The 22,474-nt window shown below is 37.7% G+C and overlaps 1 protein-coding gene across 2 annotated transcripts in view; it reads right to left on the bottom strand.

Moving 5' to 3' along the window:
* Positions 1-257: 257 nt before the first annotated feature.
* The window catches only part of LOC126473752 (bestrophin-2-like), a 476,054-nt gene continuing 453,837 nt past the window's right edge, over positions 258-22,474 (bottom strand). For both annotated transcript variants that reach the window (XM_050101007.1, XM_050101006.1), the window contains exons 5-10: positions 14,906-15,046; positions 14,697-14,804; positions 10,533-10,748; positions 8,651-8,921; positions 3,966-4,201; positions 258-2,629 (exon numbers count right to left, since the gene is read on the bottom strand). In XM_050101007.1, coding sequence (XP_049956964.1) covers positions 2,126-2,629; positions 3,966-4,201; positions 8,651-8,921; positions 10,533-10,748; positions 14,697-14,804; positions 14,906-15,046 — 1,476 coding nt within the window. In that variant the 3' untranslated portion in view covers positions 258-2,125. The remainder of the gene's footprint in view (positions 2,630-3,965; positions 4,202-8,650; positions 8,922-10,532; positions 10,749-14,696; positions 14,805-14,905; positions 15,047-22,474) is intronic.

The following is a 22,474-nucleotide window of genomic DNA, read 5'->3' on the forward strand; positions in this document are numbered from 1 at the left end:
TTACTGCATTCTATAATCCAGGCAACTTCCAGAAGACACCTATGTTCAAACTGTTGCCACAGTAATAAAAAATATGTTTGGGTAATGATTATAGGTGTGTGTTTTCCATACTGATGCACATATGACTGTACTAACACAGCTTACCTGATAAAAATGAAAATATCATTTTCATTTATTTCTCCCTTATCAGCATTTCTCTATGAACATGTCTGCATAGCTGTCTGCAACATTAACTGTAAGCAAATGGTGAGAAGTGGTAAGTTTAAATATTGCTTTATTGGTCTGTATCTCTGAGACTTCAAACAAATATTTTTTAATTTTGCCTCTGCTTTTTTCAAAAATCAATTGACACCATGCACACTGCATACATTTTCCTCTGAATATCACAAGTCAATTACTGCACACATTTACCAGCTCAATAAAAATTCATAGTCAATTATAAAATTAATAATTAAAAAGAAATAGACATTTGGCAGTCTTACATTATACAGACATGTTTGTCCAATTTTGCTGACTTCTTGTTTGTCACATACAGTGACAAAAAATCACAGTGTTTATTTAGTACATTCCCATGCAGTAATGTGGTGAAAAAATGAATGCGATATATTTAAGAACATGATACAAATGTCACAGACATAGGACTGTGTAAATTATAGGTGCTAAACTTAAAATACTTAGTGTTTCCTTGTTTTTCTGGCAGGCACAACTGGTAGCATTAACTATATCAATAACCAGAGTCTGATAAAATACAAATTTCAAAAAATACTAAAGCACCACAGAATTTCTTGCATAATATATAGCTCTGCTTTTAAGATAATGAAGAGTAGCTCATTAAAATATGTGACACTTTTTTCATACACTCTATTTCACTTTCCAAAATGAAAGGTGTCTAAAGCCATTGCCTTTTTTTTCTTCGAAGACCTCAGCTGTTAGTACACAACAAAACAACAACAAGATATAAAAATACAAAATTTACAGCCAAAAATTTAAAACTGAAAACTAACACTACACAGAATATTTACAGTCAACTCACTTGTTTAAACAGGTTGTGGAACAGGGAAATGTTACAGTTGTTTTAGAAAGGGAGAAGCTGACTGAACTTTCAGATTAATAAGGTTGTCCTGTATGCCTTTTGTTGTAACCCATGAATTCCTTTCTCCAAACGACGACACTTCGACATATGGGAATACAACATTTTTGTATTTATTATGTGTCTAAGCTAACTCAGTGAATAAATGAACATTCATCGTCTATATCATACATCACAAAACAAAGAATATGCCAATTAACCTTTCAAAATTGAGATAAAACATACAGAAGTTATTAAAGAAGTTTGTGAGAACATTACCTGCATGACACAGAGTTCAAGAGACCATATTTCCTCTATCATAAAAGTTAATCTATTGTATTATTGTACCAACTATCCAAAAATACTGTCAAAAACATAAATATCAGCAATTACAATTCCTTATAAGTACAATTACACTGTCTATATATACACAGGAACAAAGTATCAAAGCACCAGCTTTTATGAAGAACACTTCAGTATAAGATACACTTTCTGGTGTCCATTTAAAATCTAATCTCAAACAGCACAATAACCACATCAGGAAACCCTGGATGATTTTCAGTTCACTGGTACTGGCACTTCCCTTTTGTGTTACAATATAAATAAATAATTGAGGTATAACACGCAGTTTCAGTACAAGAAAATATTTCCAGCATATATACTCCCAAAACTAGTACAGGATTACCTGCAAGATTGGAATGTTTGGCAGGTGGGAGGATATAGTGTTTTATGTTGTTATATACACTAAGTATGTCAATTAACTATTCTTGTGACCTAGTATGAAATGCTTACGAGATTCAACAACAGTCATTCTTTATGTAAAATACCTTAATTCACTTTCATGGTCCTCAAAAATACTTGAGACTAAATTACAAATACTGTGCGTTTATAGTCAAGAGGCAGCTATAAGTTGCAGAGATATAAAAATAACAGCAAAGTGTACAATCTGAACTGAGTTTTGTCACAGCTTTGTTCACACAATTGTGTCTACCATTGTGTATGGAAGTTTAATGATCATTCTGCTCAATTTGGCATTCTAATTTCGTCAGTTTGTTGTCATACATTAGAATCTCCAAGTACACTAGATCGTTGGGATGAAGACAGTAAGCCAGTTCTCGAGTCACCAGTAATTTCGAGCAGTAACGTCTCATTGTCTAAAGAACCTGGATGTTGTGCACTAACTGACCTTGCCAACCTTTGTATCAGCTTTTCTTTGCGTTCTTTTTGTCGAGTTTGTTTCAGGCGTGCAAACTCATCATCCTCTGAACTATTTGTACTAGAACCACCAATGCTCACATCATCACCGTCTGCTTGAGATGTCCTTCCTCCAAAGAAGCTCGTGCTATCTCCTTGTGATGCAGGCTGACTAGTGAAGCGATCTACTCTTCCTCCTGGCCCAATCTTTGAGGAATCCCCATATCCTGGTGCACTCTTCACAGACATAATTTCTGTGTATGTTGTGCTTGAAGGAGCAGGTGAAACAGCAGCAGCTGGCATAACCACAGCTGATGCAGGAGCTGATGATGACAGTGGTGTTATGTTGAGATGCGGACCACTAGCCTGTAGTGAAAACAAAGAGATGACAATGCTGCATTGTGAGCCATAGCTGAGTAAGTAAACTAGTTATTAAAATTAAATGAATAACGATAAATTGCAGTTACAGCATAAAATTTAACAGTGTGCAAATAATAAACTATGCACTTTGAATGGTGCTTTGTTTTTACATTACTGGATGAACGAGCAAAATATTTTTGATGATAATATTCACTCCATTCAGCATCATGAATAAATTTAATGACAGCTGTTTCTCTTTCCTCAAAGTAATATATTATGAATGTTTTTTATTGTTACTGTTCTGCACTATGCATTTATCTGAATTGAAGATGATTTTATTAATAGAGGGGTTGCACAAGTCATTGAAAATCTGCATTATTCATATATAATGTTCAAATTTCATTGAGTGTATTGTGGTTTTTCTGGCAATACTCAATCATTTTTATATTTTTGGTTGCCCTAACCATTATGGAAGTGAAGCGTGGGTGATGAAAAGTATAGACAAGAAGAGAGAAGAAGTTTTTGACACGTGTCACGGAGAAATACTGAGAATTAGTTTGATAGTGAGATAGCTAATGAAGCAGCACTAAATTGAATTGGAGAAAAATGCTTTGTGGCACAACCTGAATAAACAAGGTATGTGATGGGGCATTTGGTAATGAAGGAACATATGGAGGGGGGAGGAGTGGTGGAATAAAAATTGCAGTGAAAGAACAAGGCTTGAATACAGTAAGCAGGTTCCAATGGATGTAGGTAGCAGTAATTATGCAGAGATAAGAGACTTGCACATGATGAATTAGTGTTGCATGCAACCAGTTTTATGGCTGAAGATGAAAGCCATTACATAAATTTTTGTTTTTGAAGTTACTTAATTTATTTACCTTTTAAGTAATGTTTTAAAATATTATTTAACTGGTCTCTAATAAAAAATATTTTCAAGTTGGTGTAAAGAGTTATCAATGGTTACATAAAATTAAAGTTTGGCTTTGCATAAATTTTAGCTCAGTCACTTATATCTATTTATTGATTGTTTTGTTGCTACTGTACTTGATAAAGTCTTACCTGCCACAACTAACTTCTAACTATTCCACAGGCCACTTATTGAAAGATTTGCTCTTATCTGGCAAAATCTTTATCGGTATACAAATTCCAGTGCAACTTTGTTCCTCTACACATGGTGCAGAATTAGTAAGTAAATTATGTTGTAAAATTAATACACTTCAAGGTGAAGCTCCCCATGTAACCGCACAAAGAATCTAAATAGTGTTGAAGAGAGATCGTACTTTATTTCATTACCTGCTTTGTAAATACTGCAAGCAAAAATACCCTCTCTATAACCTACCTGTACACTATGAGGAACTGCAACTGGTGCTGATGGTGGTGGAGGCCCTGGGAAGTGAGGCACACCACTTGCAAAAATTGTGCGAACATTTGGCCTCAAGTCTGGTGGCCTCATTGAAGTTACTGTTGACTGTTCATCCACTTCTTCTATGACTTGGTCTGCTATTCGCATACTCCCTCCCCCAGCAAATGGAGGTTTCAAACTAGCAGCACTATTGCTTTTTGGCATTCTTGAACCTGAACACAAAAAAGGCAATAATAATAATTTCTTATGAAGTGAAAGGCAACGATTATATCATTGTAATCAAGATCAAAAATGTTGCATATATCTAGAAGGAGAAGAAGCATAATCTAGAACATCCCTAAAAAGGAAAATGATGACCTTGTGATTACTGGTGAATCATCATTTTACTTGCTGTATCCAAAGTCCTTGAAAACATTGTCCATAGTCAACGGACTGAATACTTGTGACAAATCCAGCTTACGAGACCAATATCACTCTAGTTTCATAAATGCCGAAACACAAAAGCACTAATTACAGTTAAGTTATTACATGAAATGTACTATAGAGAACAATGACAATACACTTTGGGAAAGCATTTTATATGTCAATTTTGAAATATTGCTAAAACTGTGCTTAAGTAGTTTGAAGGTTACTTGAGGAACAGACAGCAGCATGTTCAAAAGTTGTCCTGGAAGCAAAAAAGAATTGATTTTAAGATTTAAATTGATAATGAGGTCATTAAAGCCAGAGCAAGAACTTGGGCCAAGGAAGGCTAGGGAATGAAACTGACCATGTCCTTTTCAAAGGAACTATCATGGCAGCTACTTTAATCAATTTTGAGATGGTTAATATAATATGGATTGCTGGACTGGTGTCTGAGCCATCATTCTCCCAAATGCAAGTCCGGTCTCTTACTACTTTGATCACTCCCTGGGTGCCAATTCTCTCAGGAATGACACAGCAGTGAGTCCTGGGTTCACTTCTGTTCTCATAGAGTACCTGGAACTTCATATCAATTGCTCCTTCTGTAAAAATGATACTATGCCAATGATTTCCAGCTTTATTTAAGTGCCAAGCCTAAAAATATCAACACTGCTTTTGTGCAGATGAATGATTGTGTGTCTTCTCTGTTTAGATGAGTGTAAAATCTGGGACTCAAATTAAATGCAATGGAAACTCATGTCATGTTACTATCCCATCAGAAAATAATTAGTCCCAAATTCTGCAAATAACTGTCTCCTAGTCTTCTCAACAAATTTCAATATTGTATCAGAAAATAATCAAGGGCTTGGATGTAACTTTGGAGGAGTACTTTAACTGGGTAGAAAACACTGTAGGAAGACCTTCAGTTCCCCAATTGCCCTCCAGAAGTTTCAGAATGTACATCCACAGGTTTTGAAATAAAAACTAGTGCATACACTCATTCTGCTAAACCTCCATTATTGTGATGTAATTCAAGATGGCACAAGCAGTGAAAACTGTAGACAGTTTGAACTAACCATGAAAGCTCTTATACCTTACCTATGCAACTATGTCCATTTGATCATGACAGTGTATCATATTCCTAAGTTAGCTGGCTGCAACCAGTCAAATTACATGTTCCTTAAAGTGCCTGCTCCCCTAGTACCTCGTATCACAGATCAAATACTTATCATCCCATCATAATCACAATACTAGACTTCACTTATCTGTATCCTATCTACTTCTCCATTGATAATGTCTGCCTCTAACAAGTTACATTGCACACAATTCAGTATCACAATAAATTAAAGAAGAACCAGAAACACTTCCTTTTCTCAACTAAAAAACAGGGGCTGAGAAGAGGAGTGGGGAGCTGTATGGCTGTTTCTCTCTTACAAAAGGTAAAGCAAATACTCGTACGTTTACACCTCATGTCAGTTACACTACTTTCTCTTTTCATTTCTGTCACTCACTGAAGTTTCTTGCCTGTTCTCTTCATTAATTTTGTTCTAACAAGTTCTTCTGTTCCTCCCTTTGCTCATCCTAATATATGACACAAGATCAAAAAGTAAAGGGAATTTTTATTTTTCTTAAAGAATCTTTATTTATTTGTCAATATCAACTTTGTCCGCTTCAAAATAATTCCTCTCAGGTACAACACAGTTGTGCCAGAACTTTTTCCAATCTTGAATCACTTTTGGAATTCAGTTTCCGTTATGGAAATCAGCTCCTTCAGCAATTCTATTTTTATCTCATCAATGGTGGCAAAACGATGTCCTTTCACAGTTCTCTTCAGTCTCAGGTATAGAAAGAAGTCCTTAGCAGCCATATCTGGTGAATATGGTGGCCGAGGCAACATAACGATTTTGTTTTTTGCCAAATAATCATGAAAAAGCACTGTGGTGTGAGCAGGAGTGGGAGCATTATCGTGATGCAATTTGTGGTTTTGCCATAATTCTGGGTATTTTTCCTTGGATTGCTTCACAGAACTGGCAGTTAACTTCCTGGTTGTTTTCTTTATTGACCATACTGCCATAAGGCAGGATCTCATGATGCACTATCCCATTGTAATCGAAGAAAACAGTGAGAAGAACCTTCCCATTTGATCGAACTTGTCAAATTTTTTTGGTCTTGGCTTTTCCATCAGTTTCCATTGTGATGACTGTACCTTTGTTTCTGTGTCATACCCATACATCCACATTTCATTACCTGTTCTAACATCCTTTAGAAATTCTGGACCATTGTTGAATTCATTCGGAAATTCCTGAGTGATGTCTATGCGACATTGTTTCTGGTCAACACTCAACAATTTTAGAAAAATCTTTGCTGCTACATGTTTCATAACCAACCATCTGAAAAAAAACTGCATAGCATGAGCCAAAGTATATGCTGACAGCAGCAGCAACCTCTCTGATAGCGATATGGTGATTTTCAAAAAGCATTTTATTTACTTCTTCCATACTGTCATCACTAATTGATGTGCTACAGTGTCCATCGTGGTCATCGTCATCATTATCATCTTGATGCTCTTTGAAACATTAATATCACGCATAAAGTCTTGTCTTACTCACAGTAGATTCCTCAAAAGCCACAGTCAACGTTTCAAATTCGGTGCTGCACTTTATTCCATTTTTTCAAGCAAAATTTAATGCAAATTCATTGATCTACCTATTCTGATAGTAAGAATTTGCTGAATACTCTAAACCATGCTCAACCCTTTCGACTATCAACAATTAACTAAATATTCAAAGCAGCTGAAAACACAAACACACATCAGGAACATGTATACCAACAGGATAATCTTCTTTTTTCTTTTCTTTTTGTTTTTTAATTGAATGTATAAAGCCTGCAAATATTAAAAAATTCCTATTACTGTTTGGTCACACCTCTTATATCATTACCAGGGGCCACTGCAGTAATCTGCTTGCCTTTACTTTATTTATATTAGTCTACTTTTCACACATTTTTGTAATTTTTTTAATAGCTGGTACTGTTTCCACTATATTACAAAGATCTCGAAGAGTTGGATTCGCTATAAGTGCCTTCATGAATTTAATGTAAAATATGAAGAATACCTAGTTAGGTCCAAATCTTCCCAGAATAAATAAATGATCAGAAATGAATGAAAAAGTCTCTGTAAATCTTAAAACTTCTTTCACTTATTATCAATGCATCACAAATTATCAGTGACATTTTTAACAAGGAAATTTTTAATTTTACACCATCTAATTGGTTCAGTTACAATTCACAGTTTAATTGAAAACTTTGGTTTACAATCCGAAACTGAAATTGTTTGTTGTTGGGAATGTGAATGGTCCTGGTGCATTAATACAGTGTATCCTTTCTGTGAAACAGGCTTCTCTGGAACTTTACCTCAGTAAGGATACATAATTGAAGTAGTGAAGAAATGATGAGTTAATCGAAGTGGTTGAACAATTTAGGTGTTACAGGCAGTAATTTTTTCTGTTAAGAGTGCTCTGACGGGTGACAAAGGTCATTTGAGATAACAGATTAGGAGAAAGAATCTTTGACGATTCCTCCTCTCCCACAAAACTACCCCTCTGAAATTTTTTCTCTACACTGATTTAGCAAATTTTACAACTTTGTAGCTAGATTTAATATAGTTTTTTTGAAAAAAATATTATGTTAATAAAGTACACTGATAAAAATATAGTACACTAAAAATTAAAAGAGTAACTGGTGAAATAAGTTACTAATTGTTTTACTTTCAGTTGAAAAAAAAAAATACATTTGTGAATTTAAGTAACACCACATAAATATTTCAGTCACAAAATAAAAACAGGAAAGATTCATCATATTACATCAATTGGCCCTTAATCACTTGATAAAGGAATACTCAAAATGAACCAAACATTCATCATGTAAGATAACATATTTACTTGCTGACACATTTAAAAACAAAACAAATAAATAATTAAGTATTTAGCCACAATTATTTTCTCCTATGCTGAAAAATATCAAATATGAAGTGACAGTAAGGGATGTGTTGAGCAGACAGATATTTTGTACTACACTTTCTTTCATCACTTGTGAGACATAACATAAACAAACAAACAAACAAACAAACAAACAAACAAACACACACACACACACACACACACACACACACACATATATATATATTAATGTGTTTCATCCACTCTACAATGCTTGCATGCTATAGAATTCTAAGAAAGAAGACAGCAATGCAACCAACATACCAGCAGAGTTGCCAGCACTACCATCTGGAATATTGGCAGGGGCAGTTGTGGTAGTGACAACTGATCCAGTGCCACTGCCATCACGTGAAAACAGTCTCCTGAGAACAGATGTCACAGAGCCCACACGGTGAATGGAACTGGCCAGACTTCCAACGTTGGTGTTTATGCTTGATGCTGAACCTGCAGAGGTCATTCGTTCACGAGTACTAACACGACTCAGGCTCCGTTTTCCACCAGCAATAAAATGAATACCACTATGGGTGTCGTCAAACTGTAAAGGTGAAATGATAAACATTTATTCCATACCAAAGTGAATTTAAAATAAACAATAATATTATTTAAACTTACATATTCAACAACAAATTTATTGTTCAAACTTATAGATTAATACAAGATACACAAAATTTATTTCTACAAGCCTATTCAGACCATTAATTACAATTGTTTCAAAAAACATGCATGCACAATACAACCACATTAAAAGAAATAAAGAACGAAAGAAGAAATAGTGACCAAAATGAACTTAGTTTGGAAGTACACAATACCATATGCACTGTTAATGTCCTTGGCATGCTGGCCAAAAGTGGTTCAGACATTGCTGATCAAGTCTGTAGCACCCTTCCTGAAGTCAAAATGTGTGAGTAGGGTAGGGTTCCTACTATGGTAGACTACAAGTTTCAACTGGTCTCTAGTTTGCTGCATTCGATTCATGCCAGCTGATACTGCAAGCTGCTCCTTTCGATTCATCACAGACTCCTTGAGGTAGGCATCAAAGAGGCAGGTGGGCTGGACAAGAAGTTTGAGGATCCTGTCCCAGTGCTGCACAGTCCTCAAATTACTCTGAAGAGTGATAGGTATTCAACAACTGTACATGACACCAGCCCACAACAAGACTGACCCACCTCACTGCCTTAAAACAGCACAGCACACCTAGGAAGTGCAATAATACCTGGCTACTGCCACACTCATCTGGCATTAGGCAAATGCTACAAGTAAACCCATGCTGCTGATGTAGATTCTGTTCCCAGTATTCCCTTGTCCTCCTTATCCACCCTCCACAGTGTTAGGAGGTTCATACTGTTGTTCTAAATAGACGCCTGAAGGCCAAATTTGTCATATGGAGACAGTTGTGTACCGTCCAAGAAGGCACCAAGCAGCTTTTTTGCGTTCTCATCGATGCACCTATAAGCCATAATTTGTAGGTAAATGTCATCGGCTGGTGCTGATGATCACAAATAACAAGTAAAAGGCAGATTTTCAAATTTTAAGTTGCAGGCTATGGGTTGAATGTTTGAATCACATCACTGAGGTGTACCACAATTTGATGGGCCACGTCCTTACGCTGACAACCCTCTGTTATATAAACAGACAATGTACACCAGTGTGCACAAGCAGTATTGATCCATTCATGGCTGATGACATAGGGGTCTCTATTGGACTGCAGTGAGAATTTTAGCTTACTTTTACTTCTGTTAAACAAAAGTCATTAGTCATTTCCTGAGGTCAAAGGAGCGACAGAGTACTATGAGGAGAGCGAGCAGGAGGCAGCAGCACAGTGCAAGTCTTAAGTGCTATGAAAAACTATTTTTTTTAACTTTTCATTAGATTCATAAAAAGCTAACATCTACAAATGACAGATACAGAAAAAAGTAATTAACTTAAAAGATTAAAGATCAATGAAGAGAGGCTATCATAACAAGGGAATATTGCTAACCATAGCAAAAAATATATATTAAATGAGGCAGACAAGAGGAGCAAGGAAAAAAAATTACAATCTCTCACATGTAATAACACAAAAATTTGTTTCATCAATAAAAACCTTGAAAAACAGTGTCTATTTGACTGATTTATAGTTTATGAAACACACATAAGGATTACTCACATTATGGTCTCCCCCATCCTCTGGCTTTGCCAGTAACGGTTCTGCCATAGATTTTGGCACTTCAATGTTGGCTGTTGATGGCTGAGGATGTTGTTCTCTGAATGGCTCTGATGCTATTGTGTATGGCAGCTGGGCTGGAAATACCTCATCCCAATACTGATCTCTGATCAGCTCTGGATGCTCATGATGCATTTCATCAACTATTAGGTAGGACACCTGTTGAAAAACACATTAATCATAGTGCAAAGAAAAGAGTATGGTTCCTGCTGTACATAATCTAGTTGCCAAAACTGATAACTTCCTAATGTTAGTAGAATTATTCACACACACACACACACACACACACACACACACACACACACACACACACACACACACACACACACGTGCGTACGTCAGCACAACACGCAATGCTGGGGCTGCGCTTCTGCAGGTTGATTGGGGTGAGTAATTGTATCACATGGGCTAGTCGAGAATAGGATGCGAGGGTTGGTTGGCGGAATGGGGCTGATAGCTTAGATGGACGTGGACAGATGCGTGGGGCAAGTACGCAAGAGGAAGGGGCAGCCTGTGCATGGAATAAGTGTGTGATACATGGGCACCAGCACCAGTTAATTCACACAGTGCAAGAGTGGACTGAGACAGGTTGACTTCACTGAGGAAGAGGATGTGGGTGCAGGCTGAGTGAAGTTATAGTCCTGGTGCAGGATGGAGGGGTGTGTGTGTGTGTGTGGGGGGGGGGGGGGGGGGGGCAGCGGGGCTGGTGGAGGCAGAGGTCAGGAGGATAGCAGAAACTCCTATCCCATGTAGTTGAGAGTAACTTGTATCTGGTGGTTGTATACCATCTCTGTTGCAATTTCTGCACAGCATTTTATATGCGCATTACTACCAACAAGCTGTCCACCTAACCAAATGGCCAATGGCAAACTGCAACCTTGTAGGGGTCAATATAAGGAACTGCTAGTCCTGAATCTAGTAAGTTATAGTCTCATCACCTTATCTTGAATGCAACGCATACTGATAAGTAATCAACAGAAATAACTGTTCTGTGTAAATTGTTTTGTGTTATGGTATCTATGTTCTTTTCTTTGCATTAAAAAAAATGTAATTCCTCTTCACAACCGACTTTTGTGCACTGCAGGAAGCCTTCTGTGCCATTGGCGCAGGTGTCACACTCTTATCCCGTATACCTGCTCCCCCCTCTCACCTGCTTTCTTAAGCTGTTGTATCTACTGGTTCCCTCCCAGCACTCAGCCACCCTTCCCGAATCCTCCATCCAACTCCCTCCCTTCCTCTCCTCCTCACCCCCTCCACATGACTACAGTTTACCCGTGGTTTTTTGTGTGTGTGTGTGTGTGTGTGTGTGTGTGTGTGTGTGTGTGTGTGTGTGTGTTGGGGGGGGGGGGGGGGGCATGCACTATTATTCTGGTTAGCAAGTTTTCAGTTCTGTTTCTTATGCCTTCCTTGCTTTGACTATGTGCAGAAAGAGAGAGCAAATTGAAGAAAAATCCAGTGCTAATGATGAGAAGGGAAAAGTAGCTTTTGAGGAGGTGGGTGCGGGTATTTCAAGTGCATACAGAATGTAGGCCATAATTGCAGGTATAATAATCAGAGAGAATTGTACAGGTCAATACCAAATGGTAGGGGGGGGGGGGGGAGGAGGAGGGAAGATTTAAATTCTTTTCAGGAGCTGAGCTGCCTTAAAAACAAATTATTACTTCACAAACACAAGTAAGAGCTTTCACATTTAAAAGTCAAATTGTGTAGCATTCAATCACGGTTCAGTTGGGTGCAGAATCACACAACAACTTTCTCCCATTGTATCAGATAGAGGAAGGGAACCTTAAACCAGAATGATTAGATTACAATCCTTTCAAATTGTGTAGAAGCTCTAGCTACTTTGCATAGTGACTATATCAGGGCAAGGTGAAAATTGTGTCATGTGCACAAAAGGTAACATTGACACTGATAAAAAAAATTGTTACATGGGTACATATTGTACAGTAATATAAGTCATGTAACAATGCAAAAAAATTGTTGCATGGGTACATATTGTACAGTAACATAAGTCATGTAACAACGCAATTTATGGGACAGTTTTGTTTATACAGCCTTTTAAAGTACTGTAGCTGTGTTGTATGTGTTTCTTTCAAAAATTTTCATAAACTGAAACACAGTGCCGAAAGAATATTTATTAGGAGTATGCACCTTATTTTCAAAAATAAAGAAATCTGCAACTGAATTCAATATGGCTGTACTTGTTGCACTGATTATCTAGAAAATGTTGTCACTAAACTGCAACCACAGGGAAAATATCAGGAAATCACACAAAATGACATTTGATGTTTAAAGATTGAATGTGTATAAATTAACTGACATTGTAGATGTATCAGCTAAGAGTAATGAATAATTAACAAGAACAGTGTGCAAGACAGGTACCAAAATTGGTAAAAGCTGAACTAAATTAAACGCAAGTGAAAATTTAAACTTTCAGACTGTTTTAAAAACAATCCAAGTGATTTTGTGCTACAATCTGTTAATAAGGGTTACAAATCAGAAGACAACTGAAATCATAGCAGTATGAGAAAGGATATGGCCCTGACCCAATGAAAAGAGATGCTGATATCATTTGTCTGAAAGGCTATGGCAGCATTTCCTGATGTGCATAAGGCAGTCTTCTTATCGATTATATTATATGGGGTCGAGCAATTGACCTCCATTGTTTGATAAGTTACCTTTACTACAAAAAAATATTTTTACAGTCCACCAGGACTTTGCATTATTATAACATTAATCAGGGAGATGTTTCTGAGAATTTACCCTTGCAGCACAAGCTGTATAGAAGCAATTGAAAAACCACAAGTCAAGAATCTCTAGTCACTTGGCTTTTCACAATACAGGAGCATACTTAAAATCACACAAACAAAGCACAATGGCTAAGGAAGCAAAGGCCTGTTAACCCATACAGACAGATGATGATGATTGGTTTGCAGGGCGCTCAGCTGCACGGTCATCAGTGCCCGTACAAAGTTCCAATTTTTTTTTTTTTTTTTTTTTTTTTTTTTTTTTTTTTTTTTTTTTTTTTACACACACAAAGTTCCAATTTTTTTTTTTTACACACAAAGTTCCAATTTTTTTTTTTTTTTAACACACAAAGTTCCAATTTTTTGTTTTTACACACACACAGTTCCAATTTTTTTGTTTTTACACACACACAGTTCCAATTTTTTGTTTTTACACACACACAGTTCCAATTTTTTGTTTTTACACACACACAGTTCCAATTTTTTGTTTTTACACACACACAGTTCCAATTTTTTGTTTTTACACACACACAGTTCCAATTTTTTGTTTTTACACACACACAGTTCCAATTTTTTGTTTTTACACACACACAGTTCCAATTTTTTGTTTTTACACACACACAGTTCCAATTTTTTGTTTTTACACACACACAGTTCCAATTTTTTGTTTTTACACACACACAGTTCCAATTTTTTGTTTTTACACACACAGTCCAATTTTTTGTTTTTACACACACAGTCCAATTTTTTGTTTTTACACACACAGTCCAATTTTTTTTACACACACAGTCCAATTTTTTTTACACACACAGTCCAATTTTTTTTACACACACAGTCCAATTTTTTTTACACAGTCCAATCTAGGCACTGTCATGAATGATGTGATGATGATCATGATGAAAACACAAACACCCAGTCCCTGGGCAGAGAAAATCCCCAACCCAGCTGGAAATCGAACCCGGGACCCTGTGATCCAGAGGCAGCAAGGATAGCCACTACACTACGAGCTGCAGACCCGACCAGACAGACAGACTTGCAGGACTACGCAGAATGGAATATGATCACAGATTATTGAAAAGGTTTGGTCATCATTTTCCTTTTATTGTGCCTTCAGTATTTCTTCACCCCACCCTTTCGAGTCAGTTCCGATTTTTACTACTCTCCTAATTACAACTACCCCATTCCTTTCACTACTTTCTAGAGAAACAACATTGCTTCTCAAATCTTGAGACACCGTGTTTCGCCTTTTACGTTGCTGAGGAAGACTATTAAAAACAGTTTAATTGAAACTCATAAGTATATTTTTAATTTTAATATTTATGTTAATAATTTTAACAATAATATATGTTTATTAACAAACCTGCAGGTTTCTGTCCACTAACCAGTTGACTTCAAAATCATCATCATCTTCACCAAAGGGGTTTATCAAACTCTCAGCCACTTTCAGCCATCCCATGTAGAAAAAAAACTGCACAGAAATTAAAGAACATCAGAAAGATTTTACAAAAAAATTTCTGTCAATAATAACCATAATTAAATATTTTAATAAATAGTGGAGTTATCACTTACTTGCAATGTAGTGAAAACTGGGAAGTACAGATCAACATTATTCATATGTTTGTGCAACGGATGTGACTGATCGGGTATATCAAGCCACTGACGTCCCATTACACAAGTTATGAAGTATGAGTAAACTGCCAAGGTGACCACCTGGAATAATTATACAGGGTATCCATGAATTATCTTTACAACTGCAGACCTTCATAAACTTTAAACTATATTAGATAATAGCAACTGGTTTTGAACATGAGATGAGTTAGTTTTTTTCCACATGCTGCAGATTTCACAAAAAAACAGGGTCAACACAAGTGTGTAGCCTAGTTCAGAGAGATTAAGCCCTATACACAAGTGCAACAAAACTGTCATACACAATATGGAAGGGAACCAACTATTCAGGTTTGGCATACGACATTTACTGAAACAGGTAGTTTCATGTGTAAACATGGGTCACTAACCTGTTTCAGACACCAAAACAGATTGAAGTATGACAAGTGTTTGCAAGGAGTCCAATTAAGACAGTGCATAGTGCAATTAGGAATTGGCATTAAGTGCAGAAAGCTTTGCATAAGAGGTTACATCTTTATGTTTAGAATGTGCAGTTGCTTACGTTGCTCAAGCCAATGGACAAACCTAAGCATGAATAAGTTGTGGATATGCTAAACAAGACTGACACAAAAAAATGATTTTTTGGAAAATATTTGTTTCTCCAATAAGTCAACTTTTCATTTATTTAGCAAACTGAACCATCATACTGTTCATGTATGGGGATTAGAGTGTCCTCAAGCTATACTTGGAATGGAAAGAGAAGTTTAAAAATTACATCACTGGTTCATTCTTTTTAATTGAGTCTACTATCAACAGTGTATCAATATGGTCTGACCTTTTATTTGATTGGTTTAATTTCTGGATTCTAACTATTCTTACTTGACAACTCCTGATCATAGGGGGCCAGCATACACAAGTGTATACAATGAAGTATGCTGGTAGCATATTTTCATTTGACAAATGTCAGATTGCATCATTACTAAGTGTGTTTCCCATGTGAAATTTTAGTTACTTGTATCTCTGAAGAATATGGGTTTAAATCCATCGTAACCGTGGTCTAAGGTTGAATAAAACCACCTTCCATTACAACTGACTGGCTGCTCTGAATTCATCTACTAGTAATAGAATATTATCAGGCACGATTCAGAAACTAGAGAAGTGAGTATTGAACTGAAAGGTTACATACAGTTGACTACTCACAAGGGGAGGCCGCCAATTGTGAAATTCAGATTCGATTAGTACTGCGCATGATAAAAGCTCATGGCCAGAGGTGTAATGTGGCAAAGCACCAAGACCAAGATGCACTTCCCAGCCGTTGTCGAGAAAATCGACAGTTAAAAGAAACCGTTGCTGTGAAATACTCTCTACGACTAATCATATTCTACAGCATCGTGGCGCAGCGGTAAGCGCTCGGGTTCGTAATCCGAAGGTTGGCGGATCGAATCTCGCGCCATGCAACCTTTTTTTTTTTTTTTTTTTTTTTTTTTTTTTTTTTTTTTTTTTTTTTTTTTTTTTTTTTTTTTTTTTGTGTGTGTGTGTGTGTGTGTGTGTGTGTGTGTGTGTGTGTGTGTGTGTACACACACACACACACACACACACACACACACACACACACACACACACACACTCTCTCTATATATATATATTCCCGGCAATCAATTGCAACAATTATGCATATAATAAGTTGTTGAAAGTGTTGAAAGTCGTTAGTCGTGGAAAAACTGGCGACTTCGAACATCATTATGTTTTCCGCAAACAAAGTTGTATTTCACAAACGTAATTAATTGTCTTCATAATGTTAACCACGTATAGTTAACGGAAGACGTAGAAAAGATATTCCAAAACGAATACGTATAGCGTAAGTCAAACGTTCGAATTAGAATAGAGATCCCACGAACACAAATTTGCTGTGGCCGGTATGAAATATTAACTCCAATACTCGCTCGTTACACTTGAAGGACAGATGTTGAATGGGCTGAAACGAGCCGCCACATAACAGCGTAGTTGCCTGCTAACTTCGAAAGAAGGTAGATGCGGTCCCTAGCGCAACTTTTAACATCGTCGAAAACCAGTGCGGACGTGAGAGCTTTGGTACACCCTGTTAAACAAACGGAAAAATGGAGGCGGTACAATTGGAGAGCGATGAGCGATCCGCCTTCACCAACATGCATAAGCAATTCATTAATATATATATGTTTGAATTACAAAAAACTAATAATAAAAAAAAGTTGCATGGCGCGAGATTCGATCCAGCGACCTTCGCTTACCGCTGCGCCACGACGCTGTAGAAAATTATCCGCCTCCACCCCACATCTATAATAAACATTTCCCCCAGGTACAAAAAATGTGTTATAGACCACATGGAGAAGTAGATATGCATACATTATTAGTACATGAAGCTTTTCTTGTCCATGAAAACAGAAAATAAGGAAAGCTCCTTTGTTTTCAATTTATTGGCTGTTGGGCAGTACCCATTCAGCTATCTCAATAGTAATACTAATTAGGATGGCATGAAAGCAAGCGCAACTCAACACTCAGTCTTCGAGTGGAAAAAAAAAAAAATCTCGAAACCAATTGGGAATCAAACACTGAGCTCCTTCCCTTAACATTCCGACACATTGACTGTGCAGCTACAGAGGCACAGTGCTCAAGAAAAATATATTACAGTGGAAAACACTTCTAGCATCACGTTTCCACTCTTGATTTCAAAAGAATACCTCAAATTTCAGAAGCTCAATAAACGCTTACATACTTTTGAGTCAGTTGTTACTTCTTATCCTTTGACTTAGCATCACACTCAGAATGTGTTGCCAGCTATTATAAAAGCTGCTGTCTTCATCCAACGTTTTGTTGGAGTGTGTCGATAAGCGATCCAGACATCATTCCCCTCACAACAGCTCAGGCTCCCTACCACTCTTACTGATAGGACCTTCTCACTACCTCACTGCTCCCTATCATCCTTTGCAATTGGATTGCAAGGTGGCTCACTAGCTCCTTGCTCCCCCCCCCCCCCCCTCCCCCGCCACCACACCACTCTTACTGATCAGATTGCAACGTAGGTCACTGCTTTGCCCCCTCTCTCATGGACGAGATCGCACTGAGCAGACCACATGGCGACTTTAGGTGTCACTCTGTTTGCTGAGCTCTTGGCACAGTGATACAGCTTGCAACTTGCTTTCTTGACTGAGCACTTCTCCATCCAAGTTCAGCTCTTTATTCTTTGTATCCTTATTTGATTTGTTATAGTCATCATCTTCTTGTGTTGTTGCTCTTCTGTTTTCTTGTTGTGTGAATGTTCTTGTTACATGTACTGGTATGTCGCCTCCTATGTCTGTCGCATTTATAGTTGCTGTGTTTTTGTTCTGTTGGTAGCTCCGCAGGTTTTAATTACTTTAGGTGAATAGGATACTAAATATAACTGTATGTATAACAACATGTAATTATTTTTTCATACATGATAGTCAATGTATCAACGTCTCAGGAGGAATGATCGATATTCAGAGATATGACAGGAACAATCATTTGAAGCAAGAAACTAAATGTGGACATATGCCCTATTCCAAATGGTTTTCTGAGATGGAACACATTTACTTTTGTACATTTTTCCTGAAAAACATTAAATCTGTGGACTATAGTGAGAGCTTGTCACAGTATTAAACTAAATTACATCAAATTATCTTTAAACAGGCCCTATTCATTTTTTCTCAAGGACTTACTCATTGCATGAAAAAGAGCAAGAGAATACGGAAAATTCTTGCACAACATGCACGTGTAGAGATGTACGTAAGCCAGTTTGCAGTAGTTTCCCCGACTTGATAGACCACGTGTCCTACATCAAGTTTTTCGTCTACACTACTATCGTATGTTGTAAATGATGACAATGTACTGAACAATAAAAAAATAAGTAACAATGTACATTAAATATGTTCTATCTCAGAAACCATTCAGAATAGTACATGTGTCCACATCAAGCTTTTTGCTTCTAATGACTGTTCCTGCCATATCCCTGAGTACAGACCATTCAGCCTGTGACAACCTGTACATTACATTTAATTTTTTACTTATTCACTTAACCTGAACAGATTAAAGCCTTCAGGAGTCCTCTTACATCAGACTAGAGTTTTGTATGTAATTACAAAACTCAATTTCTTAAAAAAAATCGTAATATTTTTAATATGGTATCTCTTCTTCTTCTCCTCCTCCTCCTCTGCATGTATTAGGAATTGTCTGTTATGCCCTCTTCGTTGAAACTGTTGATCTTTCTCGGTCTTCCTAAATGTCTTCTGCCCACTAGGTAATAATTATCACCAATTTTGATAGCCTGTCATCCTCCATTCTTGTGACATAATCCTTCAAGTTGTTTCTGTATTCTTTAATTTGCTCATTTAAGTTTTTCACTCTCAGTTCTTTTCTGATGTCTACATTCACTCTGTCAGACATTGTACCCAGCTACTCAAATCAAAAATCTGATCTCTAGTGCTTCTTTTTGATGGGAACGAGTATTTCTGCTGTGTTGTCTAAGCAAGTGCTTTAAGGTCTAAGGAGCAGTAGTTATTATGAGCAGGAATGGGTAAACAATATGCTTGATCATTTGGACTGTGACTCTGTCCTGTATAGTAAATGCTGAGCTAAAGAATTTTGCAACAGTATTGTCAGTTCAATAAAGAATTTTTTGCAACTAAGACCATTTGCCTCTGTGAAATAATCAGTATGTCTTTGTTTTCTTTACTGTTCAATGAATGTTATTGTTAAAGTCAAGTACTGATTCAATTCCTTGTTTGGGACAATAGTATCAGCTACAGTTTCTACTTTGCCTACTCTTCTCTATATCACACAAGCTTTTCTATAGCACATCTGTTCTTCGTTTTAGGTTAATGTATTGGCATGTCTTAGTTATCATTTCTCCCAGATTCCATGGAGTTTCTCTTTTCTCTAGGAATGGTATGGAAGTTCTCTTGTGCCTCCACTGCCAGTTCAGTTACACTGATATACCCAAGTCTCTATATTTTGGCGCAGTTTATTCCTTGAATACTTTAGAGAGTAGTTCATGGAAATGATAATATGAGCTTATATTCCAGGTACAAATTTCTTTGCTCATGGATTTTGTGGCAAATATATGTACGGGGGCCAGATCATAGGCTGCATTATGGGTAGGTGCAAGCTGAAATACTGTTACATTTGAAGAAGAAACTAAACACTTGAATTTCACAGTGAAGGGGTAGAATATTTATGTTAGTGTTCCTAGCATTATTTGTATGCTCCCAAGATTAGATTAGATTTACTTTCATTCCAATTGATCCGTAGTGAGGAGGTCCTCCAGCATGTGGAACATGTCAGAAAAGCAACAATACATGACAAATATTTACAACTAAAACAAATAAGCTAATGTACCATTCCACAGGTCCCAAGTGGAATGATCGTCGTTTTTTAATGAACACTACATGAAAGTCATTTTACAAATATTAATGCACTGAATTTAAAATAAAAATGGTTTTTTTTATTTATAAGGTAATAAACATGTAACAAAACTACTATAATACTTATTTACAATGAACACATTACTGCACTGAAATTGCACAAAAGTTATATTGTACTTATATATAAACAAATATATAAATTATATTTATTTATTATTTATTATTAATTATTATTATTAATTATTATTAATTAATAATTAATATAATTAATTATTAATTAATTATTAATTAATTAATTAATTATTAATTATATATAAACAAAGATGATGTGACTCTCCAAAAGAAAGCACTGGCAGGTCGATAGATACACAAACACACAAAATTCCAGCTTTCGCAACCAATGGAAAGAGGGAAGGAGAGGGAAAGACGAAAGGATGTGGGTCCTAAGGGAGAGGGCAAGGAGTCACTCCAATCCCGGGAGCGGAAAGACCCACCCTAGGGGGAAAAAACGACGGCCTTTGAATATGTCTGTGTGTGTGTGTGTGTGTGTGTGTGTGTGTGTGTGTGTGTGTGTGTGTGTGCGCGCGCGCGCGCACGCGCGCGCGCGAGTGTGTGCGTGTGCGTGTGCGTGTGCGTGTGTGTGTGTGTGTGTGTGTGTGCGCGCGCGCGCGAGTGTGTGCCCTCTCCTCTTCCTCAAAATCACCGTCTCCAAAGCTTCCAGGAGTTTCTGACTTCCAGCCTTGCCTCTCAATCCTTCTTAAAAAACCTTAATCCTACTCCCAACATCACCACTGCTGAAGCCCAGGCTATCTGTGATCTGAAGGCTGACCGATCCATCGTCGTTCTTCCGGCGGACAAGGGTTCCACGACGGGGGTACTTGATCATCGGGAGTATGTGGCTGAGGGACTGCGTCAGCTTTCAGACAGCACCACATACAAAGTTTGCCAAGGTAAGCCCATTCCTGATGTCCAGGCGGAGCTTCAAGGAATCCTCACAACCTCAGGCCCCCTACAAAACCTTTCACCTGACTCCATCAACCTCCTGACCCCACCGACACCCCGCACCCCTACCTTCTACCTAAAATTCACAAACCCAATCATCCCGGCCGCCCCACTGTAGCTGGTTACCAAGCCCCCACAGAACGTATCTCTTCCTATGTAGATCAAAACCTTCAACCCAGAACATGCAGTCTCCAATCCTTCATCAAAGACACCAACCACTTTCTCGAACGCCTGGAATCCTTACCCAATCTGTTACCCCCGGAAACCATCCTTGTAACCATTGATGCCACTTCCTTATACACCAATATCCCGCACGTCCAGGGTCTCGCTGCGATGGAGCACTTCCTTTCACGCCGATCACCTGCCACCCTACCTAAAAACTCTTTCCTCATTACCTTAGCCAGCTTCATCCTGACCCACAACTTCTTCACTTTTGAAGGCCAGACATACCAACAATTAAATGGAACAGCCATGGGTACCAGGATGGCCCCCTCGTACGCCAACCTATACATGGGTCGCTTAGAGGAAGCCTTCTTGGTTACCCAGGCCTGCTAACCCAAAGTTTGGTACAGATTTATTGATGACATCTTCATGATCTGGACTAACAGTGAATAAGAACTCCAGAATTTCGTCTCCAACCTCAACTCCTTTGGTTCCATCAGATTCACCTGGTCCTACTCCAAATCCCATGCCACTTTCTTTGACGTTGACCTCCACCTGTCCAATGGCCAGCTTCACACATCCATCCACATCAAACCCACCAACAAGCAACAGTACCTCCATTATGACAGCTGCCACCCATTCCCCATCAAACGGTCCCTTCCCTACAGCCTAGGTCTTCGTGGCAAACGAATCTGCTCCAATCCAGAATCCCTGAACCATTACACCAACAACCTGACAACAGCTTTCGCATCCCGCAACTACCCTCCCAACCTGGTACAAAAGCAAATAACCAGAGCCACTTCCTCATCCTCTCAAACCCAGAACCTCCCACAGAAGAACCACAAAAGTGCCCCACTTGTGACAGGATACTTTCCGGGTCTGGATCAGACTCTGAATGTGGCTCTCCAGCAGGGATACGACTTCCTCAAATCCTGCCCTGAAATGAGATCCA

The sequence above is a fragment of the Schistocerca serialis genome, chromosome 4, assembly GCF_023864345.2.
Source record: "Schistocerca serialis cubense isolate TAMUIC-IGC-003099 chromosome 4, iqSchSeri2.2, whole genome shotgun sequence".
Taxonomy (NCBI): Eukaryota; Metazoa; Arthropoda; class Insecta; order Orthoptera; family Acrididae; genus Schistocerca; species Schistocerca serialis.